The 26,663-nt window shown below is 36.6% G+C and overlaps 5 protein-coding genes across 12 annotated transcripts in view; 3 read left to right on the forward strand and 2 right to left on the reverse strand.

Moving 5' to 3' along the window:
• Positions 1 to 5,183, forward strand: part of Psq (pipsqueak) — a 128,444-nt gene extending 123,261 nt beyond the window's left edge. For all 6 annotated transcript variants that reach the window (XM_011507681.1, XM_011507672.1, XM_011507704.1 and 3 more), the window contains 3 exons: positions 1,390 to 1,722; positions 2,808 to 3,258; positions 4,006 to 5,183. In XM_011507681.1, the coding sequence (XP_011505983.1) occupies positions 1,390 to 1,722; positions 2,808 to 3,258; positions 4,006 to 4,210 (989 nt within the window). In that variant the 3' untranslated portion in view covers positions 4,211 to 5,183. The remainder of the gene's footprint in view (positions 1 to 1,389; positions 1,723 to 2,807; positions 3,259 to 4,005) is intronic.
• Positions 5,184 to 10,034: 4,851 nt separating this feature from the next.
• LOC105368656 (histidine triad nucleotide-binding protein 3) lies at positions 10,035 to 10,940 on the forward strand. Its single transcript, XM_011507723.1, has 4 exons — positions 10,035 to 10,229; positions 10,337 to 10,454; positions 10,535 to 10,728; positions 10,907 to 10,940. The coding sequence occupies exons 1-4, from the start codon at positions 10,056 to 10,058 to the stop codon at positions 10,931 to 10,933; spliced, it is 513 nt and encodes a 170-aa protein (XP_011506025.1). The 5' UTR covers positions 10,035 to 10,055; the 3' UTR covers positions 10,934 to 10,940.
• A 293-nt stretch (positions 10,941 to 11,233) lies between these two features.
• LOC105368665 (mitochondrial enolase superfamily member 1) lies at positions 11,234 to 15,641 on the reverse strand. 3 transcript variants are annotated; one of them, XM_011507742.1, is made up of 6 exons: positions 15,435 to 15,641; positions 15,091 to 15,193; positions 14,824 to 14,900; positions 14,486 to 14,640; positions 11,826 to 12,409; positions 11,234 to 11,552 (listed from the first exon to the last, which is right to left on the reverse strand). In XM_011507742.1, the coding sequence occupies exons 1-6, from the start codon at positions 15,543 to 15,545 to the stop codon at positions 11,254 to 11,256; spliced, it is 1,329 nt and encodes a 442-aa protein (XP_011506044.1). In that variant the 5' UTR covers positions 15,546 to 15,641; the 3' UTR covers positions 11,234 to 11,253. The 3 variants fall into 3 exon arrangements, with proteins under 3 accessions (XP_011506044.1, XP_011506037.1, XP_011506052.1); XM_011507735.1 differs by having other exon boundaries at positions 14,824 to 14,939; XM_011507750.1 differs by lacking the exons at positions 14,824 to 14,900; positions 15,091 to 15,193.
• A 1,022-nt stretch (positions 15,642 to 16,663) lies between these two features.
• Positions 16,664 to 18,702, forward strand: LOC105364523 (p21-activated protein kinase-interacting protein 1-like). The gene is made up of 3 exons (XM_011502460.1): positions 16,664 to 16,855; positions 17,140 to 17,302; positions 17,462 to 18,702. The coding sequence occupies exons 1-3, from the start codon at positions 16,778 to 16,780 to the stop codon at positions 18,700 to 18,702; spliced, it is 1,482 nt and encodes a 493-aa protein (XP_011500762.1). The 5' UTR covers positions 16,664 to 16,777.
• A 5,246-nt stretch (positions 18,703 to 23,948) lies between these two features.
• Positions 23,949 to 26,663, reverse strand: part of LOC105364533 (neprilysin-11) — a 65,574-nt gene continuing 62,859 nt past the window's right edge. Inside the window, exons 14-15 of the mRNA XM_011502473.1 lie at positions 25,369 to 25,533; positions 23,949 to 24,188 (exon numbers count right to left, since the gene is read on the reverse strand). Of these exons, the coding sequence (XP_011500775.1) occupies positions 24,012 to 24,188; positions 25,369 to 25,533 (342 nt within the window). The 3' untranslated portion in view covers positions 23,949 to 24,011. The remainder of the gene's footprint in view (positions 24,189 to 25,368; positions 25,534 to 26,663) is intronic.

Raw genomic sequence — 26,663 nt, forward strand, 5'->3', positions numbered from 1 at the left:
CGTCCCCCGGCACAGCTCTCCTTCCGCCAAGTTCCATCGTCATCCTCACGTGGCGCCCCTTCCGTCACCTGCGCGTCTCTTAAAGCGCAGAGGCACGCCGAATTACCTGATTCGAGTGGACGAAGGCCCTTCGCCATCCACCTCATCAGCCTCGGGCACCGCCGACTCACTCTACGCGACTTACGCGGCGAATCTTGTTCCTCCTCCCCCCCCCTCCCCCCGCCTCCTCCCTAACTCCTCGCAAACCCTTTCGTCCCTATCATCCTCCCCCATTTCCTAGTTTTCCTCTTTCGCGTGCTTTTGTTCGTCGGTAAACGTAAGCTCGAATCCCGGGCTTATGGATGTTATGAAACGGCTTTTTACGGGCTCGTAAGCTACTCTTGCGTACCAATCATTTTGGTATATAATAACGCGCGGGACGCGGCAAGACGCGGCATTATCCCAATAGAAAGTACTAAACACACCAAAGAAATCAGCATGCAACATTTACAATGCTAAAATTTTAAATTATAGATTCCCTTGGGCATTAGGATTGATTGCAAAATTGGTCGGTGAGCTTTTACGTTTCCTTAATCGTCAATCGTTTCTCAATCCACGCGTTAGTTAATCCTTTCTCATTCTGGATGGATATGAAATATTGGGTGGTTGGAAGGGAGGGGGGTCCACACAGAGAGAGAGAGAGAGAGAGAGAGAGAGAGAGAGAGAGGGAGGGAGGGAGGGACGAAGGAACGAAGGAAACCAAGGCTAATTAATGTTAACGTCAATGTTTTATACTTGGTTGACGCGTGTGCCCGCGCTTAATCAGTAAAATGAGCGGAAATAATTTGACTTTGAATTAGGGTCTGAATTGAGTTACGGCAGTACTTTAAAAAAAAAAAAAAAAATAAAAAACTAAAGTACATTTCGAACAAAACTTTAAGTAGTTGCATAGTAAGACAGTAGTTGAGCAATATGCCACATTGATTAAACGGGTATTCAAAATTTAAAACATTTTTTCACAAAGTTAACTTCAAGACGATGGCAACACAATGCTCGACACAGTATCATCTATCTACCTACTATCTCCCTTGTTCCCTTGTTCCCCCCCTCCCTCCCCCCCCCTCACCCCTCCCCACACCTCACCACCTCACCACCCACCACCCACCAGCCACCACCCACCCCCCACGACACAAATATGAACAAGCAATCGTTAATCGGCCGCACGAATCACGTTTGGAAACCACTGACTGACTGTTGAACATAATCCGTGTACTTGTCGGCACGTAATTGTCGAGCGCGTAAACGTCCATGATTGGGCGCGTTTTAAGCTCGATTTAATCGTAGCGACGACAGCTCTTTAAAGAAATAAGGAACTCCCGAGAATGTCTCACCTATCTCCTTCCATTGCAGACATCCAGAGCTGCGACAGCGTGAAGATAAAGTTCGAGACTCTGCACACGATGGACTCGTCGGATACGATCGACATCGACAGCCACATGTCCGACCGGGCGAGCGTAAGCTCGAAAAACGCGGACGACAATATGATGATGATTACCCCGGAGCTTTTGGGACTGATGCCCTCCGGCAGCTCCGTGCACTCGGACTCGGGCGAGAATAATTCGCGCAGCCACTCCGGGCAGTCGGGTTCTCATCATCACGGCTCCAAGTCCTGGACGCAAGAGGACATGGACGCGGCACTAGAGGCCCTCAGGAATCACGACATGAGCCTCACGAAAGCCTCCGGTAAGCCAACTCTTCCTCTTCCTCTTACTCTTGCCGCTCAATCTCCTTAACTACCACCTCCCCCGCCATCGCGTCCTCCTCCTCATCCTCATCCTCATCCTCATCCTCATCCTCATCCTCATCCTCATCCTCATCCTCCCTCCTCATCCTCCCTCCCCATCCTCCTGCCCCTACATCTCCTTATTGCGAGAAATCATCTGCATGCTTAATTTATAATTGCCTCTCGACGTCGAGGGCGTTTGATTTAATTTATCCCGACAGATTCCCGTTTCTCTTTACATCTGCCCAAGTCGAAGGTGCACCAACAATTTTATGCCTTTCTTCGGGAATATTTGGCCATCGATGCTTCAAGCTTTCGCACAATTATTACATCATCGACACTGATTAATTCCCATCTCCTTTTTCATATTTACCATCATTGCCCAGGATTTTTATCAAGCATCGTCGTCGAAGCCTATCCTCGATCTAAACTCGCTAGAATTGCTCTAACGTGACAAAAGCGTGACAAAAGGCAAAACATCCGTAAAATTTTAGCTCAAATAATGCTTGAAATATCGATCCAACCGCAGCATGGACTACTTTACATTTGCTTTCTCTTGTCTCGTCTTTAATTTAAAGGCATCTCGCCTCCTCCGTACATTTATTCCCAGCGAAACAAACATTAAACGCTCGTAGTTGCTTGCAAAGCCTTTACGTAGCGGGAGTGCCATTGAAAGTACGCGGCTTCGATCTTGGATCATCCGGTGCGGGCCCCCATCCATCATATCAATCGAAGCTTCCTTCTCGGACAGGATAAAACTTGATAAGGAGCCGGGTCCACGTATCCGGCTTATAGCAATCGTTTCGAGTCCCCTATTTAATATTCCGCCCCGCGAATGGGCCTCCGACGCTTCGGACGATCGTTCCGACTTTACTCGAAGGCTCGTCGATGAACAAATCGAACGAGATCGTTTGATTAAAAATCGATGACCTCGAACGCACGAGCGATTGGCCGCCCCAAGTAGGTCAATGCGGACGTGAGCGAAAGTCGCCGATCGAGCCGAGAGACACGCTGTGTAACAATCTTCTTCTCTCTTTCTCCCCAGCGACGTTCGGCATACCGTCAACGACGCTATGGCAGCGGGCCCACCGCCTGGGCATCGACACGCCCAAGAAGGACGGGCCGACCAAGTCGTGGAGCGACGAGAGCCTCAATAACGCCCTGGACGCACTGCGCACGGGCACGATCTCGGCCAACAAGGCTTCCAAGGCCTTTGGCATACCCTCGAGCACGCTCTATAAAATCGCGAGGCGAGAGGGCATAAGGTTGGCGGCGCCCTTCAATGCGAGCCCGACTACCTGGTCACCGGCGGACCTCGACAGAGCGCTCGAGGCCATCAGGTCCGGCCAGACCTCCGTGCAGCGGGCCTCCACCGAGTTCGGCATACCCACTGGGACGCTGTACGGGCGCTGCAAGAGGGAGGGTATCGAGCTCAGCAGGAGCAACCCTACGCCCTGGAGCGAGGACGCCATGACAGAGGCCCTCGAGGCTGTCAGGTATAGTATACGTTCACCAGTACCTAATCCCCGTCGCTTTCGCGTAAAAAGAACAGGCTGTCACGTGTCACGTGTTGCGACACGACCTTTCGAGACACTATTTTGTCGTCTTACTTCTACTTCGCGCGCCGCTCTAAGCGCAATGTATGAAGTGCTCATGATCAGGCACGGAGACCTTCACTGTAATAAATACTTTATATCTTTATGTATTTGCAATGCCGTACGTTCAACTAGCACTTTTATACTTTTGCACAAAAATGGCGGTGGTATTGTTGCTGAAGCTGCTTTTACACGTTGAAGGGATGTTTAATGAAAATCGTTGAATGAAAAATGAAAAAATAAAAGCTATTTCTTAAATTCGCTCATACATCAGCGTTTCCTTGAATCTAAGGTCAATTTTAAAGCTATTATTAATCGCAGGAGCATGCGTACGAAACTTTAAGCGCATGATAAATCGCGTGTGCGTGCTTCAAAATTTTATCCTCGAGCTTAGCACAAAATCGAGCTTCTCTCGATTCAAAAACTCGCCCGCGTATATATTAATTGAGCGCGGTAATGATCCTCTCTCCATCGCGAAACCCCCCGTCTCACACCCCCCCCCCCCCCCCCCCCCCCCCCCCCCCCAAAAAAAAAAACAACAACAACAACAACAACAACAACAACAACCCTGCGATCAACACCAGGTCGTCACAAATCGTCAATCGATACTTACAACGCGTAATGAATGACCTTTTGTACAAATTTCAGGTTGGGACACATGAGTATAAATCAGGCGGCGATCCATTACAATTTGCCGTACTCGTCGCTATATGGACGCTTCAAGCGCGGAAAATACGAGGAGCCGGTTGTCAATGAGATGTCACAGGACGGCTCGTCGCAGCATTTCCACCAGAGTCCGACTCAAAATCACTCATCCTCCCTTCCCGACCAAATGCCCTACCAGGGCAGCTGAAATTTACCCCTTTACTAGATCGTCCGCAGCTGATGATCTAGTAATACGCGAAGGAATATGAACAGCTTAGGCCTTCTTTTTTGAAGGAGGGAGTCGATGCGACTAGATTATTAAAACAAAATTAGCGAGAGAGAGAGAGAGAGAGAGAACTTTGACAAGTATGAGAGTGAGAGAGAAACTCTAGAGGACGACCCAGTTACGAGTCAAATCGTTTAGGGTTGGTTGTGAACGATTGACTTCCTCCTGTTTGGTTATGTGATCGATTCTGTGAGAGCCGCTCTATGAACAATTACAATGGCGTGATGAAAATACGTACGTGGAATATTGTTGTATATAGATTAATCCGAAAGGCTATAGAGCTTTTTGTGTGTAATCATTGGAGCTTACAGTAGTGTCTAATACCGGAGGAGACGAGATCTAGGGTGACGGTTGTAGCTGGCCGTTACTTTCTAACTATAATCAATGATAGAGAGAGGGCAAGTCACATTGTTTTTCTTAATAATGTGCACTTCTAATTTGCAATCTCAGACGGCACAAGATTTATAACGATACGTAACATTAAGCTTCTCATGGCTTGGCGCACGATTATTGGCCATTAATTATCCGTATCACATGCGTATATCGTCGTAATTTATGCTTATTGTTTTTCGAAAAAAAGTAATTCTTTCGATGGACTTCCGAAGTGAAAGGTTAACGTCATTCGCGTAATAGCGGCACGTCCAATCATGTTGACGATTCTCCTTAATAATAGCATATAAGAATAGTGCATTGGGTACATTAGTTCATGATTATAAACGAGCACAAAATTTTTATATGATTTTTTGTTCTTTTAAAAAAATCATTGATAATCATCGGTCATCGACGATCCATTTCAATCTGCTGAATGTACTAACTATAACAGTAATCGTGATTGTTTCGAACTCTTCGATTTCTCAATCAAATAGATTAACGTAGAGAGAGAGAGAGAGAGAGAGATAGAGATAGAGATAGAGAGAGAGAGAGAGAGAGAGAGAGAGAGAGAGAGTGCGTGCGTGCGTGCGTGCGTGCGTGTGCGTGAGTCAAAATTACGATTGAAAATAATCTTAAATTCAGTGGAATCTAGCCGACTTGAGTTCTCTAGCTATTATTTCTCATTTAACCCGCTTTCAACGAGATCGAATCATACATTTCATCGTAATTGCCTTTTGTCATCATACATATTTTGTCTAGTAAATTTCTACGATCTAGACCGCTGGCGGCTTTTCAGATATTTTATTAGGATGCTAAGGCGTTGGCCAAAACCGTCAATCAATGACCGATTGACAAAATACCTAATTATTTTAGCATTTCATCGCTCGCCCATCTCACACGCGAATTAGAACTTCTGAGGAGATTTAATTCCCACCAGAGTATTCATTTTACTATCGATAACAAATTATTTGTCACTACGACCATCGTGACGTACAATAGTTGGCTCACCACATCCAACATCCACGATCGACGTAAAATAAGCAGCCTCGTATAACAATAAATAAGGGCGTTGTCTCGGTAAGATCTCTATCAAAGAACGAATAAGTCGTTGGATGATATGAAGGCTTTGAAGGATTTGAATTCGAGAGCACAAAGTCGGTTTGTCGACATTTTATCGACGTTGACATTATTGGACAAATTTGTAACGTGTCAAAGTATCAAAAACAAAACAAAACAAAAACAAAACAAAAACAAAACAAAACAAAAAAACAAAAAAAAAAACAAAAAAAATGTGGCAAAATGCCGCCGACAAAGTTGATTTTATGTATTATAAAGTGAGCTATATAGACTCGAACGTTCATTTACATTTCTTTTCTTACTTTTCTTTTCTTAATCTGTCGTTTATGTATTTAGCACGGATCTCAGTATCTAAATTAGCTCGCGACTAGATGTTTCGCAAACGTCTATTCGTATTGGTTCTGTTATACGTATATCATATCTCTTGGAGCGCCAATTTCACTGGGGCGGCGTTCTCGCTTTTCAGCGGGCACCCGGGATTTGTCTCCAGGTTTGTTGAACGTTGAGAGAATCCCAGCTCCTCGTACAGCATTCTGAATTCTGTGCCGTAGCCGTAAGTGTAATTATTTCCTTCGTGATCCTCGGCTTCGTTAAAGTCCGTGCAAGTTTCTACTATACACAATAAGGAATTTACGCGTATTATTATTGGCTTAGGGACTCGATTGACCTAGGCCAGATAGATACCCGAATGTGAACCCGAATCATGCGCATAAAGGCAGTCCAAGTGTGAAATGAAAAAAATAAATAAATAAATAAAATGTCGCCAAGGCTATCAAGCACTCGAAATTTGTTAATGCTATGGTGCGGGAGAGAGCGAATTAATAGAGGAATGGAGAAATAGACCGCGAGGCGGTGAAATAAAGAGACGTCTGTTTTTATCGTGGGTCTGCGACAGACTGAGGAGCAATCGTGCACGAAGTCAACCTGACGATCCGACAGTATTAATGAGACAAAAGAAAGATGATGAGAATTTCGATGTTAATAAGGAGAAATTATGTACATACTAAGGTGCATATTATTTTTCTTCTCATCGAATCATGTAATATTTCCCCTCCCCTCCACCACCACCTCCACTCCTCCCTCCCTCCCTCCCTCCCTCCCTCCCTCAAGTTTATGTTACATTTTATCCTTTCCTTTGCGTCTTTTTTTCTCTTTCCCGACGCGTACATTTTTAGCCATTAAATTATAAGAGTGTTTATTTATAAAAGTGAGTAAAAAATATATGAAATAATAAAAGGAGAGGAGCGAAGTGAGGGAAAGCAACAATGTACAGACGGGCGAGGTGCCCGTAAGATTCGTATTTTACATATATAACTGTGCTGCCTAAGGATTCCGAGGATCCTTTTCCGTAAGCGATTAAATGGGGGGGGGGGGGAGAAGAAGAAGAAGGATAAGGCAATCGGAAAATTGGAATTGCGAAGACAAACTAGTGTAATAATGAAAAAAAAAAAAAAATCTTCCACGGTTTCGTTAGCGTTATAAGTAAAAATAATGTTCATTTTCATTCGTTGTTTTTGTTATAAACAAACAAAATAAAAAAAAGAAAGAAAGAAAAAAGATAATAGAAAAAGAAGAAAGAAAAAAAAACGAAACAGGCATTTCAAGCTTTAGTTGTATCATTAATTCTCTTCTTTTTTCTTTTATCTTTTTTCTTTTTTTGTGCAAAAATAAATCCATATTTTGCGATTGATTTTGTTTTAAGTGCTTATTAAAGAGAATGGGGGAGGCAATTACTTTTATTATTTTTTTTTTCTTCTTTTTTTTCTTCTTTTTTTTACTTTTTTTTTTTTTTTTTTTTTTTAATCATATTTTAAGGTTTAAATTATAAAACAGCGAAGCGAGAGAATAATGAAAAAACCAAATAAATCTTTTAAATGATTTTGTTTCGTAATTGCGTTTTCTATTTTGCAAAAATGTATTTACATAATTATAATCAAAGTGGAACAGTGCAAAATACGTAATTTTAGATAACCTTGATTTTATAGGAACGATAAAGCGAAAATACAGAAGAAAATTTTTGATGGAAAATGATTTTATCGAAGGACAAAAATAAAGATTTAATAGAGAGCGTGAATAATGAAGAAGCAATCTTACTATTCAGCATAGAATCGATTGATTAGCGAATATGATAATTATATTGTAATTCATTCAATAGTAGGTAAGACAAAACCTACGAGGTAAAAGTAAAGACACGACGTTCGTTGTTAATTGGTCAAAGATCTTTTTCTGTCTTGCTCAGCATACGTCTATTATGCGATAAAGTTAAACACGGAAAAGGTACACGAGATACACATCATACGAATAATTTATCACGCTCGCGAGACTATTTCGCATAAAATCTACATCACATGCAACAAATACGAAAAAAAAGTATATACATGTATATATATATATATATATATATATATATATATATATACATCTTCAAACATACATAATATAAGCATATATACAAACATGCATACATACATATATATATATGTATATGTATGTATATACACATACACATATGTGTACATGGGCGTGAGTGCGCGAGTGTCATCTATGGATATATATATATATATATATATATATATATACACGCATATACATAATATACATGTATGCATATGTGTATCCTATAAATACATGTACAGTTTATATATTTTAAATTAAAAATTCAAGCAACTGTAAAAAAAAAAAAAAAAAAAAAAAAAAAAAAGGGTAGTGGTTGATTATTGATCCTCCATCCTTATTCTGAGATATCTACAAATGAATTTTTTACAAGTTTCTTAAGGTGTTATTTATATTTACTGTATTTTACACGCTCGGTATGTTTAAAATAAAATTGTATTCAAATGGGTTTTAAATTTAATATTTCACTGTACTTTTGTGTAATTCTGTATTTCGTGTGAAACCGTTAATTAACATTGTATCCAATCTAATTTATATATTATTTTATTTTTTACAATATAAATACCCGTATATTTATCTATAAATTTTTATGCTCAATGGTCATTCACTAATTGCGTAAACACAAGCAACAATTTTTTTTTTTTTTTTTTTTTAATTAACACACAAAAGACTTGAAAGGAGTTTTTTTTTTTAAAAAAAAAATGCATTGTTAGTTAAAGACATGATTTTCAGTGAAACCAATAGGAAATGTTAGAAAAGTATTTTTGAAACGTAACTTGTAATGCAATTTTATTACTCACGTCGATAGAAATATTTTAATTATATTTACTTTACGAATGATAATACACGTAATTTATTTTTATAAGATTTGTTTTATATAAGCTTTTTAAATTTATCACGTTCGCTACGTTTTATTTAAAGAAATCGTTGATCAGTGGCGTATGGAGAAGATTTTAAGCGCACCTACCAGAGATGCAGATATTAAGTATTTAACAATCGTGGATAATTTAACGATACGCTTTGTTTATTGTTTATTCGTTTTGGCAATTATACGAACTTTATCTATAAAAATTAATATCCAGGAATTATTACAATTAACAAGCTTAGAAAAGTAATTTACATTTAACTTGTGTCGATATAAGGGCAATTATTTAAATTTGAAATGGCAGAAAATTGATCGAATTTCATGTATTATAATAATTTGTTAAAACTTGGCTAGACGAGGCGGCTCTAAGTGATACAAAGAAAAGAAAAAAAATTATGTGCACCCAACGATGAAAACTCGATGAAAACTATATTTTTATAAGCGCCAAGTAGATTGTTATAAATGGTTAATTTTTCGTTGGCGTCGATTTATTTATACGAATAAAAAGTACACAAACTTAGAACATCCGAATTATTTCTTAAATGAAATTAACATGTACTTTCTTCACACCCGTAAAATCTTCATTTTTTCAATTCAAACGCACGTCGTCTTATTATTTTAGAGAATAGTTTGAATAGCATAAAATCACCCAATGCTTAATAATTAAATTTTAATTTCATTATAATAAAGTTATTTAGTCAATCGACAGTTAATTTTAATTTTAATTTCATTTTCTCTATTCTCTATCTTGTAAAATGTTTTATACCACACAGACAGCTTTATTTAGGTAACTTGATCCCGTAACTTCCAATATTTTATTTAGTCGTGCAAGTCCTACCCGAACTTCATAATTATTGTAAAATATGTAGATTAATTTCAATTAACAAATTTATGTAAAAATGTATACTTGTGTAAAAGTGATGAAAGAAATAAAGTAAATTCTTATGATTATGTGATGATAGAATTTACTCTCTATCCTTGTTCCCCGATTCTCCGTTACAAATTTTCAAAGCCAACTTTCTTCCTTTGTGTGCGTGAGCTCGTGTATGGGCATTAGTAATGAAATATCCCAAACATCTGTGGAACTTGATTTTCCAGCATTCACATAATAATTCGCCGTCTTTTACGTTGACAGTGCCAGCCCGTAAAATGACAACGACTAATAATTATCAGGGAAATTGTATTTTTTGTAAGATTTTAAGGAAAGAAGAGCCTGGCGAGAGCGTTTACGAGGTACAGTATTTTCCAATATAACCTCAAAGCCTAAATAAAGATATTTATTTATGCGTTAATTGAAAGAGAATTTTAAATTTTACGTTTGCCCTAATCACCTTTTTCAGAACGAAGATATTGTTTGTATTAAGGATATAAATCCTGCCTCGACGCATCATTATTTGATTATTCCAAAAATTCATATAGCCAATGCTAAAGTTTTAAAGAAGGAGAACGAAGAGCTGTGTAAGTACTTGGATATAAGCATTGGATTGATATATTGATAGGCGTTTAACAAATTTTGCCTTTAATTCAATTCATCACAGACGATAAGATGATAGCTAGCGTTGATGTTATTAGCGATCGGTTTGGCTTGGAAAAAAGTTCATTAAGGACCGGTTTCCATTGGCCACCCTTCACCACCGTCGGCCATTTACATTTGCACGTTATTTCGCCGGTGGAAAATATGAGTTTCGTTAAGAATATTATGTTCAAACCAAACTCGCTGTGGTTTGTTAGCGTAAGTATGCCTTAGTCCATTACAGACGATATACGACGTTCTTGTACGCCGGCACTAAATTCTTATAAAACTGCAGGCACCCTGTACCATAGACGTCTGTTTATTATTAATGTTTGTTAATGTCGTAGCGATTATTAAATTATGCTCCCGTTTATTAAAATTTATCGATTCTTTCCAGACGGATTATGTGAAATCACGCTTTTAAGACTACGAATATAAATGTCGTTGTCGACATTAATAAGAAGTGAAATTATTTTATTAGAGAATTTGGAGGAGTAATAATTATTGTTATCGAGGTACGTAGTATATCAATTTATTCTCATGCGAGCCTTTACATGCGTCGTCTATTGGAATTATTTGATCTCAAACAAGCTGTTTTATGTAGATTTAATTATATGTAACGGTCATGACATATTCCAATAAAGCTGTGGTATATATATATATATAAAAATTTAACCGATTCTTCCTTGATATCAAACTAACCTCACATATGTATACATTTATTCTCTCCTTGTAGCTAGTACTCTAATCGGACGGTGCTGGATAAGTTCCTTCTTTGAACATACGTTGCCATTCCTTACCATTGGGATAAGCATAATTACGTAAACACGAATCCGTCAACTTTGTAGAATAACCGGGCATGCTCGGAGGCATATAACAAGCATCCTTTATAATCACAGGGTTCTCAAAGTGTTGGTGCTGTTGGTCGACGTACTCTATGAATCTCTTCTCCTTACTCCCATGTAACGAAATAAAGTCCCACATTTGTAAATGCTGAACCATCTCGCAGAGACCTATACCACCAGCGTGTGGGCAAATGGGCACTGCGGTACATGAAACAGTAAATATTTATGAATTTTGTGCGATTATTGTCGTATCTCTCTTACGACATTAAACCGTCGCATTGACAAGCATGAAATAATAATAATAATAGCATTATCATTATCATTTGCTTGTCGTCAGCACACTCGATGGCCACATCAATGAAAATCATGCATTTGGCAAATAAGCTGCTATCAATTATCTAGCATCGCTATTCTATTAAACGTTGTCCCATGAATATATTGAAAAAAGGAGTGTTGGACACTCGATCGTACCGTTAAATTTCTTGGCCATGAGGTAAACGGCCAATATTTCGTTGACGCCTCCGATTCTGGCCGAGTCGATTTGACAATAATCGAGCGCCTCGGCCTGCAGCATCTGCTTGAACACGACCCTGTTGGGGCACATCTCGCCACTCGCGATCCCAATCCCGAGGGGTCGTAGCTCACGGGCGATCCTCGCGTGGCCTAGGACGTCATCCGGCGAGGTCGGCTCCTCGATCCAGATTGGCCGGAACTTGGCTAGCGTCCGCATTCGGTCGATCGCCTCATCGACGTCCCAAACCTGGTTAGCGTCGAGCATCAGCATCCTCTCGTAGCCGATGACCTCGCGGATCAGCTGGCACCGGTGCTCGTCCGCCTCCGTACTCAGTCCGACTTTCGTCTTAAAAGCCTCGAACTTGAGGTCGAGAAACTTGGCGCAGAGCGCGCGCACCTCCTCGTCCCCATAGCCAAGCCAGCCGACCTGGGTCGTGTACGCGGGCAGACCGTCTCTTAATAGGCAGGACTCGCGGCTGTCTCGCATCGCTAGCTCCGACCTCAGCATTTCGATCGCCTCGTCCTTGCTCAGCGCGTCGCTACTGCCGAAGCGAAAAATCTCGTTGCGATTTAAGAAATCGACAGCAGCCTCCCTAACACCGACCATTATCATCGCGACGTCGTCCATCAATGTCAATCAATTTCGTGACGAGTAAGTTGTCGTTTAAAGGTGGTAAAAAAAAAAAATATATATATATATATATATATATATATATAATAACGCCACGAATTTAGGAATTATGACCGCTAAACGACGTTCGTACTCGTTTAGCATGAATTATGGCATTCGCCTCCGAGTCTTTGCAGCCAAAGCGTGTCCTCAAGCGTATCCTCTGCCTGTATTCCTTAATCGTAAAAGAGTCGCTTTGAAGTCTTAAGGCATTTAAGAAATGTACGTAATGTTTATGTAGTAATCTGTTGAATCGGCTTCGATTTGCCTCGAAAGGCTTGAAGATTGAATATTCCTTTTACAAAATGCCCATTGCCCCTGCTATCATTCATTTACTTGACTTATCGAGCGTCTCACGATATATTCATTTTGGAATACGATTATTGGTTAATCAAGATTTTTTTTTTCTTTTCTTTTCTTTTCTTTTTCTTTTATTTTTCTTTTCTTTTCTTTTTTCGTTTTTTTTTCGTTTTTTTTTCGTTTTTTTTTCTCTTGAAACAAAAAGCTTTTATTTTGTGCAATAAAATTGTCGCCCGACAGTTAAAAAAAGTTGTTTTTATTTCAATTTTTCTTTTTGAAATTATTACATCTTATCCAATGGGCATTTAAAAATCCTCGAGTCTATTTAAATTTAACGGTATTACTCGAGCATTTTTTTTTTTTTTTAGAGAAAATTTTATCTATAAAAATACTGTATTTAAAATATTTGTAATATTTATAAATAAATAAATAAATAGATAAATAAATAGATAATTAAATAATAATGATAAAAAGAGAGAGAGAGAGAGAGAGAGAGAGAGAGAGAGAGAAAAGAAGAAAAAAACTCGCAAGACAATAATGCATACGTATATACGCGTGAGCTTATAAGGGAATTGATGAAACAAGGATAAAGAAAATAATATATTGTGCGCGACAGTTATATTTAGGCCGAAGCTATTTAATAAGAAAATTTAATAATAAGGTAATTGACAATTTGTTAAGGGCCAATTATTGTTTAATCGTGAAATATTTTTGTATTTTTATCTTTCCTCAACCGTATGCAGTAATAATATTAACATTATAAAATTAATCGAATTAAGATTTAAAGTGGGATTGTTTAGGGTGATAATATTGGTAATGCGAGTCGGTGGGGGCAATATTTGTCGCTAATCCGGCAAGGATTCGATTCGCTGTTGAATGCGTTATCCTTGATCGGCAATCAAGCGCCATTACATAAGTTCGTAGGATTAGGATTGTGTAGCAACATAATTGAACGAGCGATTGGGAGCGTAAGATTATGCATTGGGGAGCTTGTTAGATGGAGTGGTGCACTAAAGTACTCTTGGAGATGGTGTAGCGTATTATCGGTCGTTTACACGGGATTATTATCTCCATAAATAGAACACTCCCTCCCGACATCTTCTAATCACAAATACTTTGCTCTGCTTTTTCTTTCACTTCCCATTCACCTCGTGACGCAATATTTTGAACGAGCGAGTAGTTGCTCACACCTCGAGGATAGCTTGATTTGTCATTGGCAAAGCTTGTAATATCTATGATGGAGCCGAGGTGGTGTTTAGCGAGGAGACAAGGAGAGTATGGTTATATCTTATCTTTCTTTCGTAGCTGCGAGACATACGTACAATAAATATACTTTCGATATTAATCAGGCAAACGGCTCTTCATCACCACCTCCCGATATTTTAACAGCAATAATATAACGCTTTTTAGGCTTATTCAACGATTATGAATTCGCAACTTAAACGTCAATAGTATCATCTTATCGATAAATATGATTCGATAAATTTAGAGCCTAAATGTAAGCAGTAATCGATCGATGATTCGCCTCTTCCCGGTTATCGTGTAAAATAGGCGAATGCGGGAATGCCATACAAAGATGAAATATCATATAAAGTGATAAAAAACGATTTGTTTGTTTAAATATAAAAGTTACAATTCCGCGTCTTACGTGTATCGAAAATCGATTGTCGAAATCAGTTGCTCCGGGGAGAGGTCGACCAACAATTTCCAAAGAGGTTTCTTCTCGATGCGAGCCCACAAATCCCATAGAGCGTTGACGATTGCCGATGTCGCTAAATGGATTACTCCTTTCTCGGGTCCGAGCTTAAAAGTTACGTGTATTGAAACAAAAAACAAAACAAAACGGAGCGACAAAAAAAAAAAAGAAAAGAAAAAAAATATATAAGAAAAAAAAGAAAAAAAGGCATTAAAATAGGAAGTTGTTTAGCAAAAGGAGGCTCTATTATTATTAAATGTGACGTTGTAAAATTATCGATAGTCGTTTACCCATCGCAATTGAGTTTCACTCGTCAGTTTTCTCCAAAAGGATCCAAAGTCATCGAATATATCTTGAACGTTACATCCTAAAACGAGTTTTGATAACGCTTTGCAAGCCACGACGACTAGTGCATTATTCGTTAACAAAACAAAAAAAAAAAAAAAAACAAAAAAAAACAAAAAAAAAAACAAAAAAAGCAAACACGCAAACAACAAAATACATACATGTAATATATAAGAAATGTATTTGCTTTGCATCAACAATTGCTTACATACTAATTTCAGTTCCTCGGCCTAAGGTAAACGTGAGACCGTAACCCTCGATATTGTCATTTGTCCTTATCGTAACGTAAGCGCAAGAATAATCTGGATCTGTGTGCTGAATAAAAGTTTATTATTGAATTTTTAACGATCGAGCAACTATATATATATATATATATATATGCAAACACGCGCGCACGCGCACCAACACACGCACAAAAAGAAATTTAGAATTCAGTTTAGTGTTACATCAACGTAATGTTAATTTTAAAACAAATTACTTGAAATTATTCTAAATGAAATTTTAATAAGACGATGTGTTATGCGTTCGTAAGGATACGTGTAAATACTTTTTTTACCATTGCGTCACTTCCATCGGATCTTAACGAGGTCGGAAATCGAATATCCTTTATATCAATTGCAATTATTTTCATCTCTTCCAATGTAATTTTATCCTTAATGATATTCATGCAATTAATACTTTCTATAAGAATTCTTAGCTTTGTCAAAAACTAGACGATTCCGCGTTAAACAATTACTTCGAATCGTTCGTGTTCGACTGTTTGGCAAAAAAAAAAAAAAAAAACACACTGTTGCAAACACTTTGAAATTATCAGATTTGAAGTGTTTTTGCTTGCAGCATTGGGCTGGGCTTGGGCTATCAAAATAATGATAAAATTGATTATGGAAAATTACTTTTAAGAACAAGTTTTGTTTGTTTTGTCAGATTGGTTTGCACACTGTACGAGCGAATACGATTATATAAAAAAATTTCATGACGACCCACGATCAATACATAATTCACGAATAATATATTTTTAAATTGCTCAAATAAATGAATGTCTATGTAAAATTCATTTATTATAAGATTAAGGTTTGTAAGCAGAAGGGGAAATTACGAATCTGATGACTTTAATCATAAACTATTATCATAAATGTGATAAGGTAATTGTAATCATCTAATATTATAATTATAACAGAAACAACTCGTATATGACATTTTTGTAATGATTTATCATGGAACAATCAATGTCCGTGTCAAATGACATTTTTTATACCGATGAAGTTTGTTCGATATTTGCATTAGAGCTTGACTCGTTTTCTTATTTTTCTTCACTACGAGCAAAAGCATTCACCATCTCGTTATTACGAGTTTAAAGAAAAGCCAAACTTACTTGAAAAGATGTTATATTTTTAAAGCTTCCTTCGTTATCTAGAGAATGCTTTTTGTTTTTTGGTTTTGTTTTTTGATTTTTTTGTTTTTTGTTTTTGTTGTTTTTGTTTTTTGTTTTACATTATATTACGATAAATTTATATAATCGCTTAACGATAATGACGTTCTTGAAAAGATACGCTTTTTTCAAGGATTTTCCCATGAAACTTGACGATTAAATTTCAATTGGAGAGCAATTTTATTCGACTAGAATTCGTTAGGAATTTTGTAAGCCTGTTAAGTGGCTGTTTGGATTATTGGCAGCCTCGATTACAATTGATGATTAGCCAATTTGTAAATTGTCTTTCTCCAATTGTTTTACGCTCCGTGAGTTTTATCGAGCGCATGCGCACCAATGATTATGCTTAATATATAATTTTAATTGCACTGGAGTTTGTGTTTGTGACGTGATATACATGTGGTGGCACGTGCAAGGGGCTTCGATACTTTATTGAATAAGATTTTTGGTAGGAAAGCGAGGGAGAAAGAATGGCACCTAATCTAGAGGTGATTGTCGGCACGTATGAGCAGTTTTTGCTCGGTTACACGGTCGACGATGTTGTCAACGTAAGCAAGTTATCTCATAATAATATTTCTAGGTTATGTACTGTCCGCTATATATTTTTCAAATTTTTTCTACGTACTTTGCTAATTACGATTCTAATACAGCCTGTCACACTCGATAGATCTTATAATTTTATAATAATTTGCCAATAAGACGCCAAGAGGTGGCATTTTAAAAGCAACGCGTTCAATTACATTTTAAAATTCTTTAATCACTCGCGTAATTAAAGAATTTTTATACTTTATTAAACATGAAATCTAACATTTTATCCTATTCTCATTCGTAGGAATATAAAATGGAGCAGAGTTTTGCTACTCGTAGTCACTTTGCGAGTATTCGCAGTGTGGCTAGTAATAAGAGCTACTTAGCATCAGCCGCTGCTGATGATACCGTCTGCTTATTCGATATGAATAGTAGAATGGAAAGTGGAAAGCTAACGCATCACAGTGGTAAGTAATGTGTTATTCGTGCATTAAAGTACTTTTAAACGATCGATAAAAGTATTGGCAATACATTGGGTCGGTTTAGTCAAGAGTTCTTTATTAATTATATTTGCAATGTAATATTCATCGAATGTCATTAATGCTATTCATTATCTTATTTTGTAGATACTGTGAATAGTATTTCTTTTACACCCGATGCGTCGCATATAATAACGGTGAGCAGCGACGGAACTATAGGAATTATTCGTTGCGGTAATTGGCAGATGGAGAAACATTGGTTAAAGCCACATAAAGGGCTTGGGGTCGATACATTGGCTGTTCATCCTACTGGCAAAATTGCAATGACTACCGGTCGCGATGGCGTTTTACGTACCTGGAATCTTGTTAAAGGTAGACAAGCTTATGCCACAAATTTAGTTCCTAGATGGAAAATTGACGCTAAAAATATTAGCGTTCTGAAATGGAGTCCAAATGGTGAATGTTATCTACTCGCTGCAAATAACAGAATAGACATTTATTCGGTTGAGTCTGCGGGTATCGAGGAAGAGCTTAGTTTTAACGCAAAGGTAATTTGTGTCGAATATTTAGATGATAACTACATCGCCGTTGGTCTAGCCGATGGAAAAATTAGTATCTATAATCTTCAAACTCAAGCTCAAACTAGTGAAATTCAAGCGCACGATCTTAGAGTTAAATGCTTAGCTGTAAATGGCGAACTGTTAGTTTCTGCTTCCAGCTCGGGAGAAATTAAATTGTGGTCCTTCAACGATGAAAGCTTAATCTTATTAAATGCCGTTGATTGCAATGCTAGAATTTCCTGTCTGACATTAACGTCATGTTTAAATTTAAAGCATCGGAAAGAGGAAGCTAATATAGAAGAAGTAGTTTCTGAAAAATTACCAAATAAATTGCGATCGAAACAGCGTGTCGTTATCGAGGACGAAGGTAATGACGAGAATAAATCAAAAAGAGCGAAAAGAAAGAGGAATAAAAAGATTCTCGTGCCAATTTGCGATGATGCAAATTGTAGTGGTAACACGATTACAGAAAATGTAAAGAAAATTAAAACTAATAAAAATGAAAATTCCATGCCAACGAAACGTAAGGGCGATACGACCCAATTGCCACTTTCATGTGGCAAAAAGACGATTTCGGACTTTAATAAAAAGCGAAAGCAAGTGGAGAATTTAGTTGATAAGGATTCGACGGAACTTTCGATAAAGAAGAAAAAACAGAAAGGAGCGATATTAGAAAAAATCGGTCAAGCTAAGGATAAGCAAAATAGTATTATAAATAAGAAAAAGAGAAAAAATACGGAAAAAGATAGATTCGAGAATTTAGAAAAGAAGCAAAAGATATGTTCAGTGGAAAATGTATTGTTGAAAAGGAAAAGGAAAAAGAATTAATTATAGAAACCAGATTTCAAGCTAATATATTGGAATGTACGTTAAGGCAAAGTAATTTAGAGAAGCTTTTCAATTTTGATATTATAAAGGCATAATTTTCATACTTTAGAATTATGAATGTTTTAAAAGTAGTGTTTTATAATCATTACATTTTCCATTATGGAAATTAAATCGAAATAAGATACTATTAAAGAAATTTATTAATTTTCACATAAAACGATTGGAACACTTGGGATTTTTTGCTACACGACATGCACAGTCGCGAAGCCATGCATTACTTATTATGTGGTCGCAGGCATAAATAGGAAGCAACAATTTTTTTTTTTTTTTTTTTTTTTTTTTTTTTTTTTTTATTACGTTTACGGCAATGTACATTAATAAAAATATTCTTGATATTGCCATTTCAATAATTTTACATTGTGTACATTTATGAGCTTTTGCAAGCGTTGCTCGTGCCATTGCATATAAATTAATTTTATCTACGCAAGGCTGACATTTTGAATAAACGAGAGATTTAGTTGGTCTTGGCTTATCCCTTCCCAATTTTCATTTTACTGAAAAATTGTTAATTTTTCTGTTTCGAGTTATTGTTAGGCGGAGAATAACAAATACTGTAACTCTGTGATAATGTATTTAATTGTAGATGAATTTATATAAGCACTGCTAATATTTTTTAATTATTAATAATATTGTATTATGTGTTGTGTATAAAATAAAATGATTTATTCTTTTTCTTTTTAATTATATGTAATTAATTCAACAAATGTATGCATTTAAAAAAATCCCTAATAGATCAAAGAATGTGGTAAGAAATATTGATGTATAAAAATAATAATGAGAGGAGGGAATGATCTTGTATTCAACTTATTTATATTTCCATTTAATATCATAATTTTATTAAACTTAACAATATTTTTTGTGTGTGTCTGTGTGTGTGTGTGCGTGTGCGCGTGTGCGCGTGCGTGTATGTATATATAAATTATATAAAGGACGCTCGCATATGTATGGAAAATAATCGATAGTTCAAATTAATTGTACAACAGATATTACTTAATTATCAAAAAACCTACTACAATACACGTTCTCATGAAATTTCATTTATATTACTTTTAAAACCGCTTATGACAGAAATGCTGATTATTTAACGACAACTTAATATACCTAGCAATATAAACATTTTAAACATTTGCAAACCACGAACAAGGGATATGGATTTTGATAGACTTTTTTTTTTTTTTTTTTTTTTTTTTTTTTTTTTTCTGGACTTGCCGAGATTGACAATTGCAGATTTATTCGGCTTTCTTAGTCCATTTATCTTATGACTTATGTCGATCGACTTACACAAGCAATTATCAATATTTACATACTACAGATTACAATCAGTGTCTTATAGAATATTTACAATTATTAAAACGCAATTCCAAATCACGCCCTTTGTTCTTTATCGCTAGTATTTTCTCTGAAGAATGCCAGAAAGAAGGAGAGCAAGTTATATCCTCGCAAGAATAACTAATTTCACTAAATATCTCTTATTTAAGGTGTACGATTAAATAAACATTGTCACGTATATGTCGTAATTAGGGGAATGCGATATCGTATGGTGATTAGGATATGCGGGGTGGGGTCGGAAGAAAGAGCATCGATAGCTTCACTCGGTAAATAATGTCCCTATCGTGAAAGCGAGATGTCTTGGAAAAAAATTAATTGAAGAATGCTGCGAATGTTTTTCTCGAGTTTCTCTCTCTCTCTCTCTCTCTCTATAATGCGTAGTTTGAAAAAAAAGGAGAAAAATGAGAAAGATACAGTGTAAGAAGAACCGGTGGCTTGTCGCGTTAAATAAAGTCAGCTAAATTATGAAATAGAGAGGAGATATACACTCGTCCAGCAGTGTCCATCCGGACATTCGTTATAAAGTTTAAGGAAAAAGCTTGAAGTGACAAAATAACGATATAATTAATTAATCGTTGAAAACTAACAATTTGTTTGGTATTAATCGATCGGTGAAATGTTCTATAGAGCTTTTGTAATTTTTGGTAATTTTGGACAAGTTATGATATAAATATTAACAAGACAATTAATTACCTTTCACCAGTGCATTTCTGAAATTGATCATTTTTATCAGTATTAATTTAATAGAATTTATATTAAGTGCGATAGTTATGACGGATGTATTTTTCTTAAATTATCGATATAATCGAGTGTTTTTAATAGTAATGATGTAGAATTATTCGAAGTATTTCCGAAACATAATTTATGCGAGTATAATAAAAGTGAGAGCTTATATTAATGAAAATCACTGATCTATAGATTGTAAAAGGTATAAATAAATTTTTTTTTTTTTTTTTTTTTTTTGATAATAGAGAAGAGGAAAATGATGATGAAGCAGCAAGAGAAGGATAGTCGTATATACGAGTTACATAATCGAGACAAGTCGGAATAAAAAAATATGGAAACAACTATACGGAGTGATTCATGTTACAATGCCCTGAATATAATTAAAACCACACATAGAGAGAGAGAGAGAGAGAGAGAGAGAGAGCGAGCGTTAAGAATACATACACGTCAGAATCGTGTATAACAAATTACTTGATGCGAGTGCATAATAAACGAAAACTAAACTCGAGCATGAATACGAGTCCTTTACATAGACTTACTCTCTCTCACACACACGCACGCACGCGCACACACACACACACACGCACATCATCATCATCATCATCATCATCATCATCTGTTTCTTTCTATCTACAAATGAAAGCAAAGGTTGAAATTTAAATGTAACTCGTGACTCGATTAATTTACTATTCTCTCGTAAGCTTTTCGGTAATTTTATTATCATACGCATGGCTTTCCCATACATTCTCGCATAATTATATTGTTTGAACTCCGTTATCGATGCTTATATTTTTAATGCTGAAAAGTAAATATTTTATTCGTATTTCACTTTGTTTATATGCTAAAGTCGTTAAAGCGTGAAATTTTACGCTTAAATTACGCCAAGTACGTGACAGCATAGTTTACTTTAATTGTTTTAAAACTTATCGTTACACATCGTTAGTTTAAGAAACTTTTATTAAAAATGTTTAAAGCGATTTAAAGGCAATGTTAATGCTTTTACACTTATATATTATTCGATTAATACTCGTAAACTAAATAATAGACGATTCATTTCTACATAAAAACCTTAATTTTATTGTTTATATTTTTGAAAGCTTACCATCTTTCGTATTTGCAATTATTTATATAAATCGTACGATAAACCAAATGAGCATGGCAATTGTCAATTAAATTTTTGCTAGTTCTATTGACTTACACAACGTATTTGTACTTTTAAACACTCAAATCCATTTTTAATATCTCATGTAGTACAATAGTGTTTATTTAATTTTATCTTGTAATATCCTTCTTTGCTTACTTAATATTAAGTAAATAAAAGTTACAGCGACAGACTGTTCGTATTTTATAAGCAAATTTATTTCACTTTTATAAACTGCATTTATTTAATTTAATTTATTAAGCATCTTCCATGTATATTAAAATCAACTATGTTTTCTTATTCTTTATACGCTGCTATTGAAATTTTTTTTCTTAATTCCGTGCAATGTAACATTTTATGTCGGTGGGCTGATTTATTTTATTTTATTTATAGAATTAAAGTTACTTTTTGTAATATGTAATATTAATGGATATATAGATAGTAAAGTGTACAATTATAAATCGCTTATTTATCGTTAATATCCTTGTTAACAATGCCTACCTATTTTCATTATAAATATATGTATAAATTACTTTATTAGCTTATGGTTTAGATTTTATTTACTATGTAATAAACGCGATAACCAGTCAAAGAAAATTGTAGAAAATTGTGTGAATTATTGCGACAGTATCTATCGAGTATGATTATAAAATGTAATTATAAAATTAACAAATTATTTGTAATAATAATAATAATATATTGAATTAAAAATTTAAATGCATTTTATTTTATTAAATTGATATTTTCTTTTTCTTTTCTTTTTTTTTTTAACAAATTTGTAATTCAAATATCTATCACAGATTTACGAGAAAAAAAAAAAGAAAAAAAGAAAAAAAGGAAAAAAAAAAAGAGAAAAAAAATAAGTAATAACGATGATTCATAAATAGTATGCTAGAATTAAAGAGAGAAAAAAATTAATAGCGTCATACAACTAATATATTATTATTGTTGTCGCTGTTTATTATTATTACTTATTATTATCATTATCATTATCATTATCATTAATATTATCATTGTTTTAATAGATTTTTTTTTTGTTTTATAAAAATGTACTTGTTTTTTATAAACATAAATTCAAAAATAGATTATACAAAATACTAAAATGATCAATAGATACGTAATAAATTGTCATGAAGCTTATTTTACTTCTAAGGTAAGAGTACTAGTATACATGTTTGTTGAGTTTTTTGTTTTTGTTTTTGTTTTTGTTTTTGTTTTTTCTTTCTTTCATTAACTTCAACTTGTATAAAGGTATAAATATATACTTGAAGTACGTGCACGCCTTTGTAAGAATAACTTACAACGTCAACTACTTTTACTATTTTTACAATATATATTTTATGTACTTGTAGTGGGGCGAGCATCGAGAGATTATTCTCGCTCAAATGATTCAAAAACAAGTGCAGCCACGTAACGTAATTTTGACGATTAAGTAAGTATTCGAGGATAACAAAAAAAAAATTGTGACATCTACGGCAACAAAGATAAAAATCCTATAATATTTCGGGCATTCAATGGAATCGCGTGTCACCCTCGATTCAATTAACATTTGAAGTATAAAAATATTTTTGTCCCACTGGGAATACAAATTACAGTCCAACAAGGCCGCCGATGCTTCAACGATTTCAATTGAAGTTTTAAAAATAAATGCATAATGGTGAATTTTAACTTGATAATCGTACTTGCAGATTGCCTATCCAAAATTACATTTTTACGATTCATCCGCATCAACGAGGTGCTAAAATTGTCAAAACAAAGTAAACAATAAGCTACCCCAAATTCCCCAAAATCAAGAAATAATCGATCACTGATAAATGTGCCCGAATTGCGTATCAACAGTAGCCCAATTGCATAAATAAATTCATGCGAAAGCATGAAAGAAATGACACGCGTTTACTAATCGCAGCACACTTTGGGTAATACACGAGGGCACACGCGCACACAATCGTCCCTCGTGTCCTTACAACACGGCGGGCGACGCCGAGTCCGACAACGTCTTCGCCGTCCTCATCCTCCGATGCTCCTCTCGTTAATCGATGCGAGGATCCGTGGGTCACCACAGAATACACTTGTGCGCCGGGTTCATGGGACTTCCGGTCGGACATTTCCAGGCTTCGGCGAACTCGACGTTGTTCGACAGTGTCCCGATGACTCTGAAGTGGTTGGGCGCGTGCATACCCTCGACGAGTCGTGATTTTAGCGCCCCGCTGGTATGATTGCCGCACCAGACCTGAAAACAAATACATGGCTGGCCACGTGTTCGTTCAAACTCGGCTGCAGGAGGAACTACGGTGCTTCCGAGGCCGTTCGGACGTTAATTACGTTGAATTAAGCAAGTTCTTGGGTTCTTATATCGCCTCTCTGACTCTGAGACATTTTGCCGGGGCTTCTTCGACGAGCTAATGTATATTTGGGGGGCGGGGGGGAGGCTGGAAAATGTAAGAATAATGGGCGAGAGAGAGAGAGAGAGAGAGAGAGAGAGAGAGAGAGACTCGAGAACTTCCGTGGATGCTATTGAAGCGTTTCGTCGAGGTGAGACGTGATTTTCGAAATGCATCGATGCACCTATTTATTTCATAGAAATTACTGTTTCATTTACATATAAATGGTCGTTACCATTCGAGATTTTACACTTTTGCGTTATATTGGAGGAAATGGCAAACGAAAAAGTAGTACCAACTCGACTTTAGTGTGCCGTTATTCTAAAACCGTTACATTTTATAGCAAGTACATTCCTACAAACGCGTTGCGTGTTTACTTTATGAAAGTGAAACGTCGAGTGTTGGCAATAAAATTTGTCTTTAGCTATCATTACGTTTGTCGATTATCGGTAAAAAGTTGATTTATTATCCGTAAGCTCTTTGAAAACGTCTTGCTTTTAAATTTTAGAAGAGTCGAAGATTCGTGTATCGGAATTAAGTAAAAAAAAAAAAAAAAAGAAAGAAAAAGATTTAAAACGATGATGTTTATAGGAGAGAACTACCACTTCAATGTCGTGTGCCTTGAGAATTTTATAGGAGAATACCTTCAGATGACTTTCAAAGAGATATTAAAAATATAATAATATTAATAATCACATAGGCTACGAGCGATATTAATTAATCAATCTGTCGCCATCTCCGACAACTCGTGATCTCATTCGTTCGCTGATCATAGCTCACAGCCCGTCAAAATTGTCCAACTGGACCTTCCTTCCCATCCCCTCCACCCTCCTCCTCCACCCTCCTCCACTCCCACCCTCCCCCACCCTCCCCCGGGTCAGCCGTAACTAACCTTGAGCAATGTTTCGCAATCGTTGCGTCTCTCAAAACTCAATTCCCTCGGTACAAGCTTATACCTCGTATAAGCGCACTGGAGGTGAGAGGATGAGAATCGCTCGAAGGTGCTCTATAGCCCTCGCGTCTAATTACCTGGGCGAATCCTAGGAAGAACAGCTGATCTTGGGTGTAGTCGACGAGGCCGGGTAGCGCGAGCTGATTGGGATTGCGTGATTTCAGCTTCTGGTACGCCCTGTAAGCCTCGCGAATCCCTCCGTTGTCCGCGATGTTTTCACCTTGCGTGTTGATACCGTTCACCTGCAGCGTAACGAAATATGTCATTTAAAAAGTCATTTAGATCCATTTCCTCCATCTGTCATTTGTTAGTGTTTGAATATTGGATAGAGATGTCCCGAGTTTATAAGTAGAATGTTTTGCAGCTACTTTCTCACTCTGCGCGGGGATTAACGGATTAACGCTCGTAAAAAAAAAAAAAAAAAAAAAAAAAAAAAAAATTATTTGGATGCTGCACTATTTCAGCACAAATTCATGTATATCGATATGAAAATAATGCTCAGGAGTATTTGCATCCTAATCTCGTGTAGTACGCGATTGTTAAAGGGAAGGGCATCCGAGTAGGAATACAGCGATACAATTGGCTAAAGATTATTATGCTCGTGGATAGCGAGGGCTTGGAGAGGCTTGAAATTCCCTAGGAAACTTCTGATGGCAAATCATGGATTATAGTGCACGTAAATTGGAGAAACTCGGGCGTGGCACGAGTTCCTCCCGCTATCTTCTCCAAGATGCACAAAGGAATTTCCTCTATGGTCGCGCGCGGAGCCAAATAAAACCGATCGATCGTCGGGAGAATAATTTCGCTGAGCTTCCGGTTTCGGCTACTCGCTCATTGTTTCGGCCGCGCGAGTTTAGCCTGTTGCGCTTATGAGTGAGATTGGAATTTGCCGGATGTGCAACGAGTGGAATTTATTGAAAATGCGGTTGTTGGAGCGAGCGATATGCGCCATTTGTATGTTGGAACGTTGAAAAATCAACGATTTACGTTGATGTTTGAAAGAGCGAGATGATGACGACGAGGACGACGACGACGAGGACGACGACGACGACGACGACGACGACGACGACGACGACGACGACAATGCAATTGTACTTTCAACATTCCAGCCCGAACGTAATTCATGAATATTCCGATATGTTTATATTAATTCGGGACGTTGTGACTGCCCATTCATTGTATTACTTGTATCACGAGTATCTAGATGCTTTCATTAATCTCTCTTTATCAGCTTTTGTAATTGCCGTTTGTAGTATATAGATAATTAATGCCATTTTGGACTTGAAAATATTCGATCTCTCGTGACGTTTCGATCGCTGCGTTGCATTAAACAGTATTGTTCACTTTTTGTTAGACAATAAAGCCGATTAAA

The sequence above is a fragment of the Ceratosolen solmsi genome, unplaced genomic scaffold, assembly GCF_000503995.2.
Source record: "Ceratosolen solmsi marchali unplaced genomic scaffold, CerSol_1.0 scaffold10, whole genome shotgun sequence".
NCBI lineage: Eukaryota > Metazoa > Arthropoda > Insecta > Hymenoptera > Agaonidae > Ceratosolen > Ceratosolen solmsi.

Coding starts and splice junctions, on each gene's coding strand:
- LOC105364523 (XM_011502460.1), top strand. CDS start 16,778: ATGGCACCTAATCTAGAGGTGATTGTCGGCACGTATGAGCAGTTTTTG. Junction 16,856..17,139: donor CGGTCGACGATGTTGTCAAC/GTAAGCAAGTTA, acceptor TCTCATTCGTAG/GAATATAAAATGGAGCAGAG. Junction 17,303..17,461: donor AAAGCTAACGCATCACAGTG/GTAAGTAATGTG, acceptor CTTATTTTGTAG/ATACTGTGAATAGTATTTCT.
- LOC105368656 (XM_011507723.1), top strand. CDS start 10,056: ATGAAATATCCCAAACATCTGTGGAACTTGATTTTCCAGCATTCACAT. Junction 10,455..10,534: donor GAAGGAGAACGAAGAGCTGT/GTAAGTACTTGG, acceptor AATTCATCACAG/ACGATAAGATGATAGCTAGC. Junction 10,729..10,906: donor ACTCGCTGTGGTTTGTTAGC/GTAAGTATGCCT, acceptor GATTCTTTCCAG/ACGGATTATGTGAAATCACG.
- LOC105368665 (XM_011507735.1), bottom strand. CDS start 15,545: ATGAATATCATTAAGGATAAAATTACATTGGAAGAGATGAAAATAATT. Junction 12,410..14,485: donor ACAATCGATTTTCGATACAC/GTAAGACGCGGA, acceptor TCGCTTCGGCAG/TAGCGACGCGCTGAGCAAGG. Junction 11,553..11,825: donor CATGGCCAAGAAATTTAACG/GTACGATCGAGT, acceptor CATGTACCGCAG/TGCCCATTTGCCCACACGCT.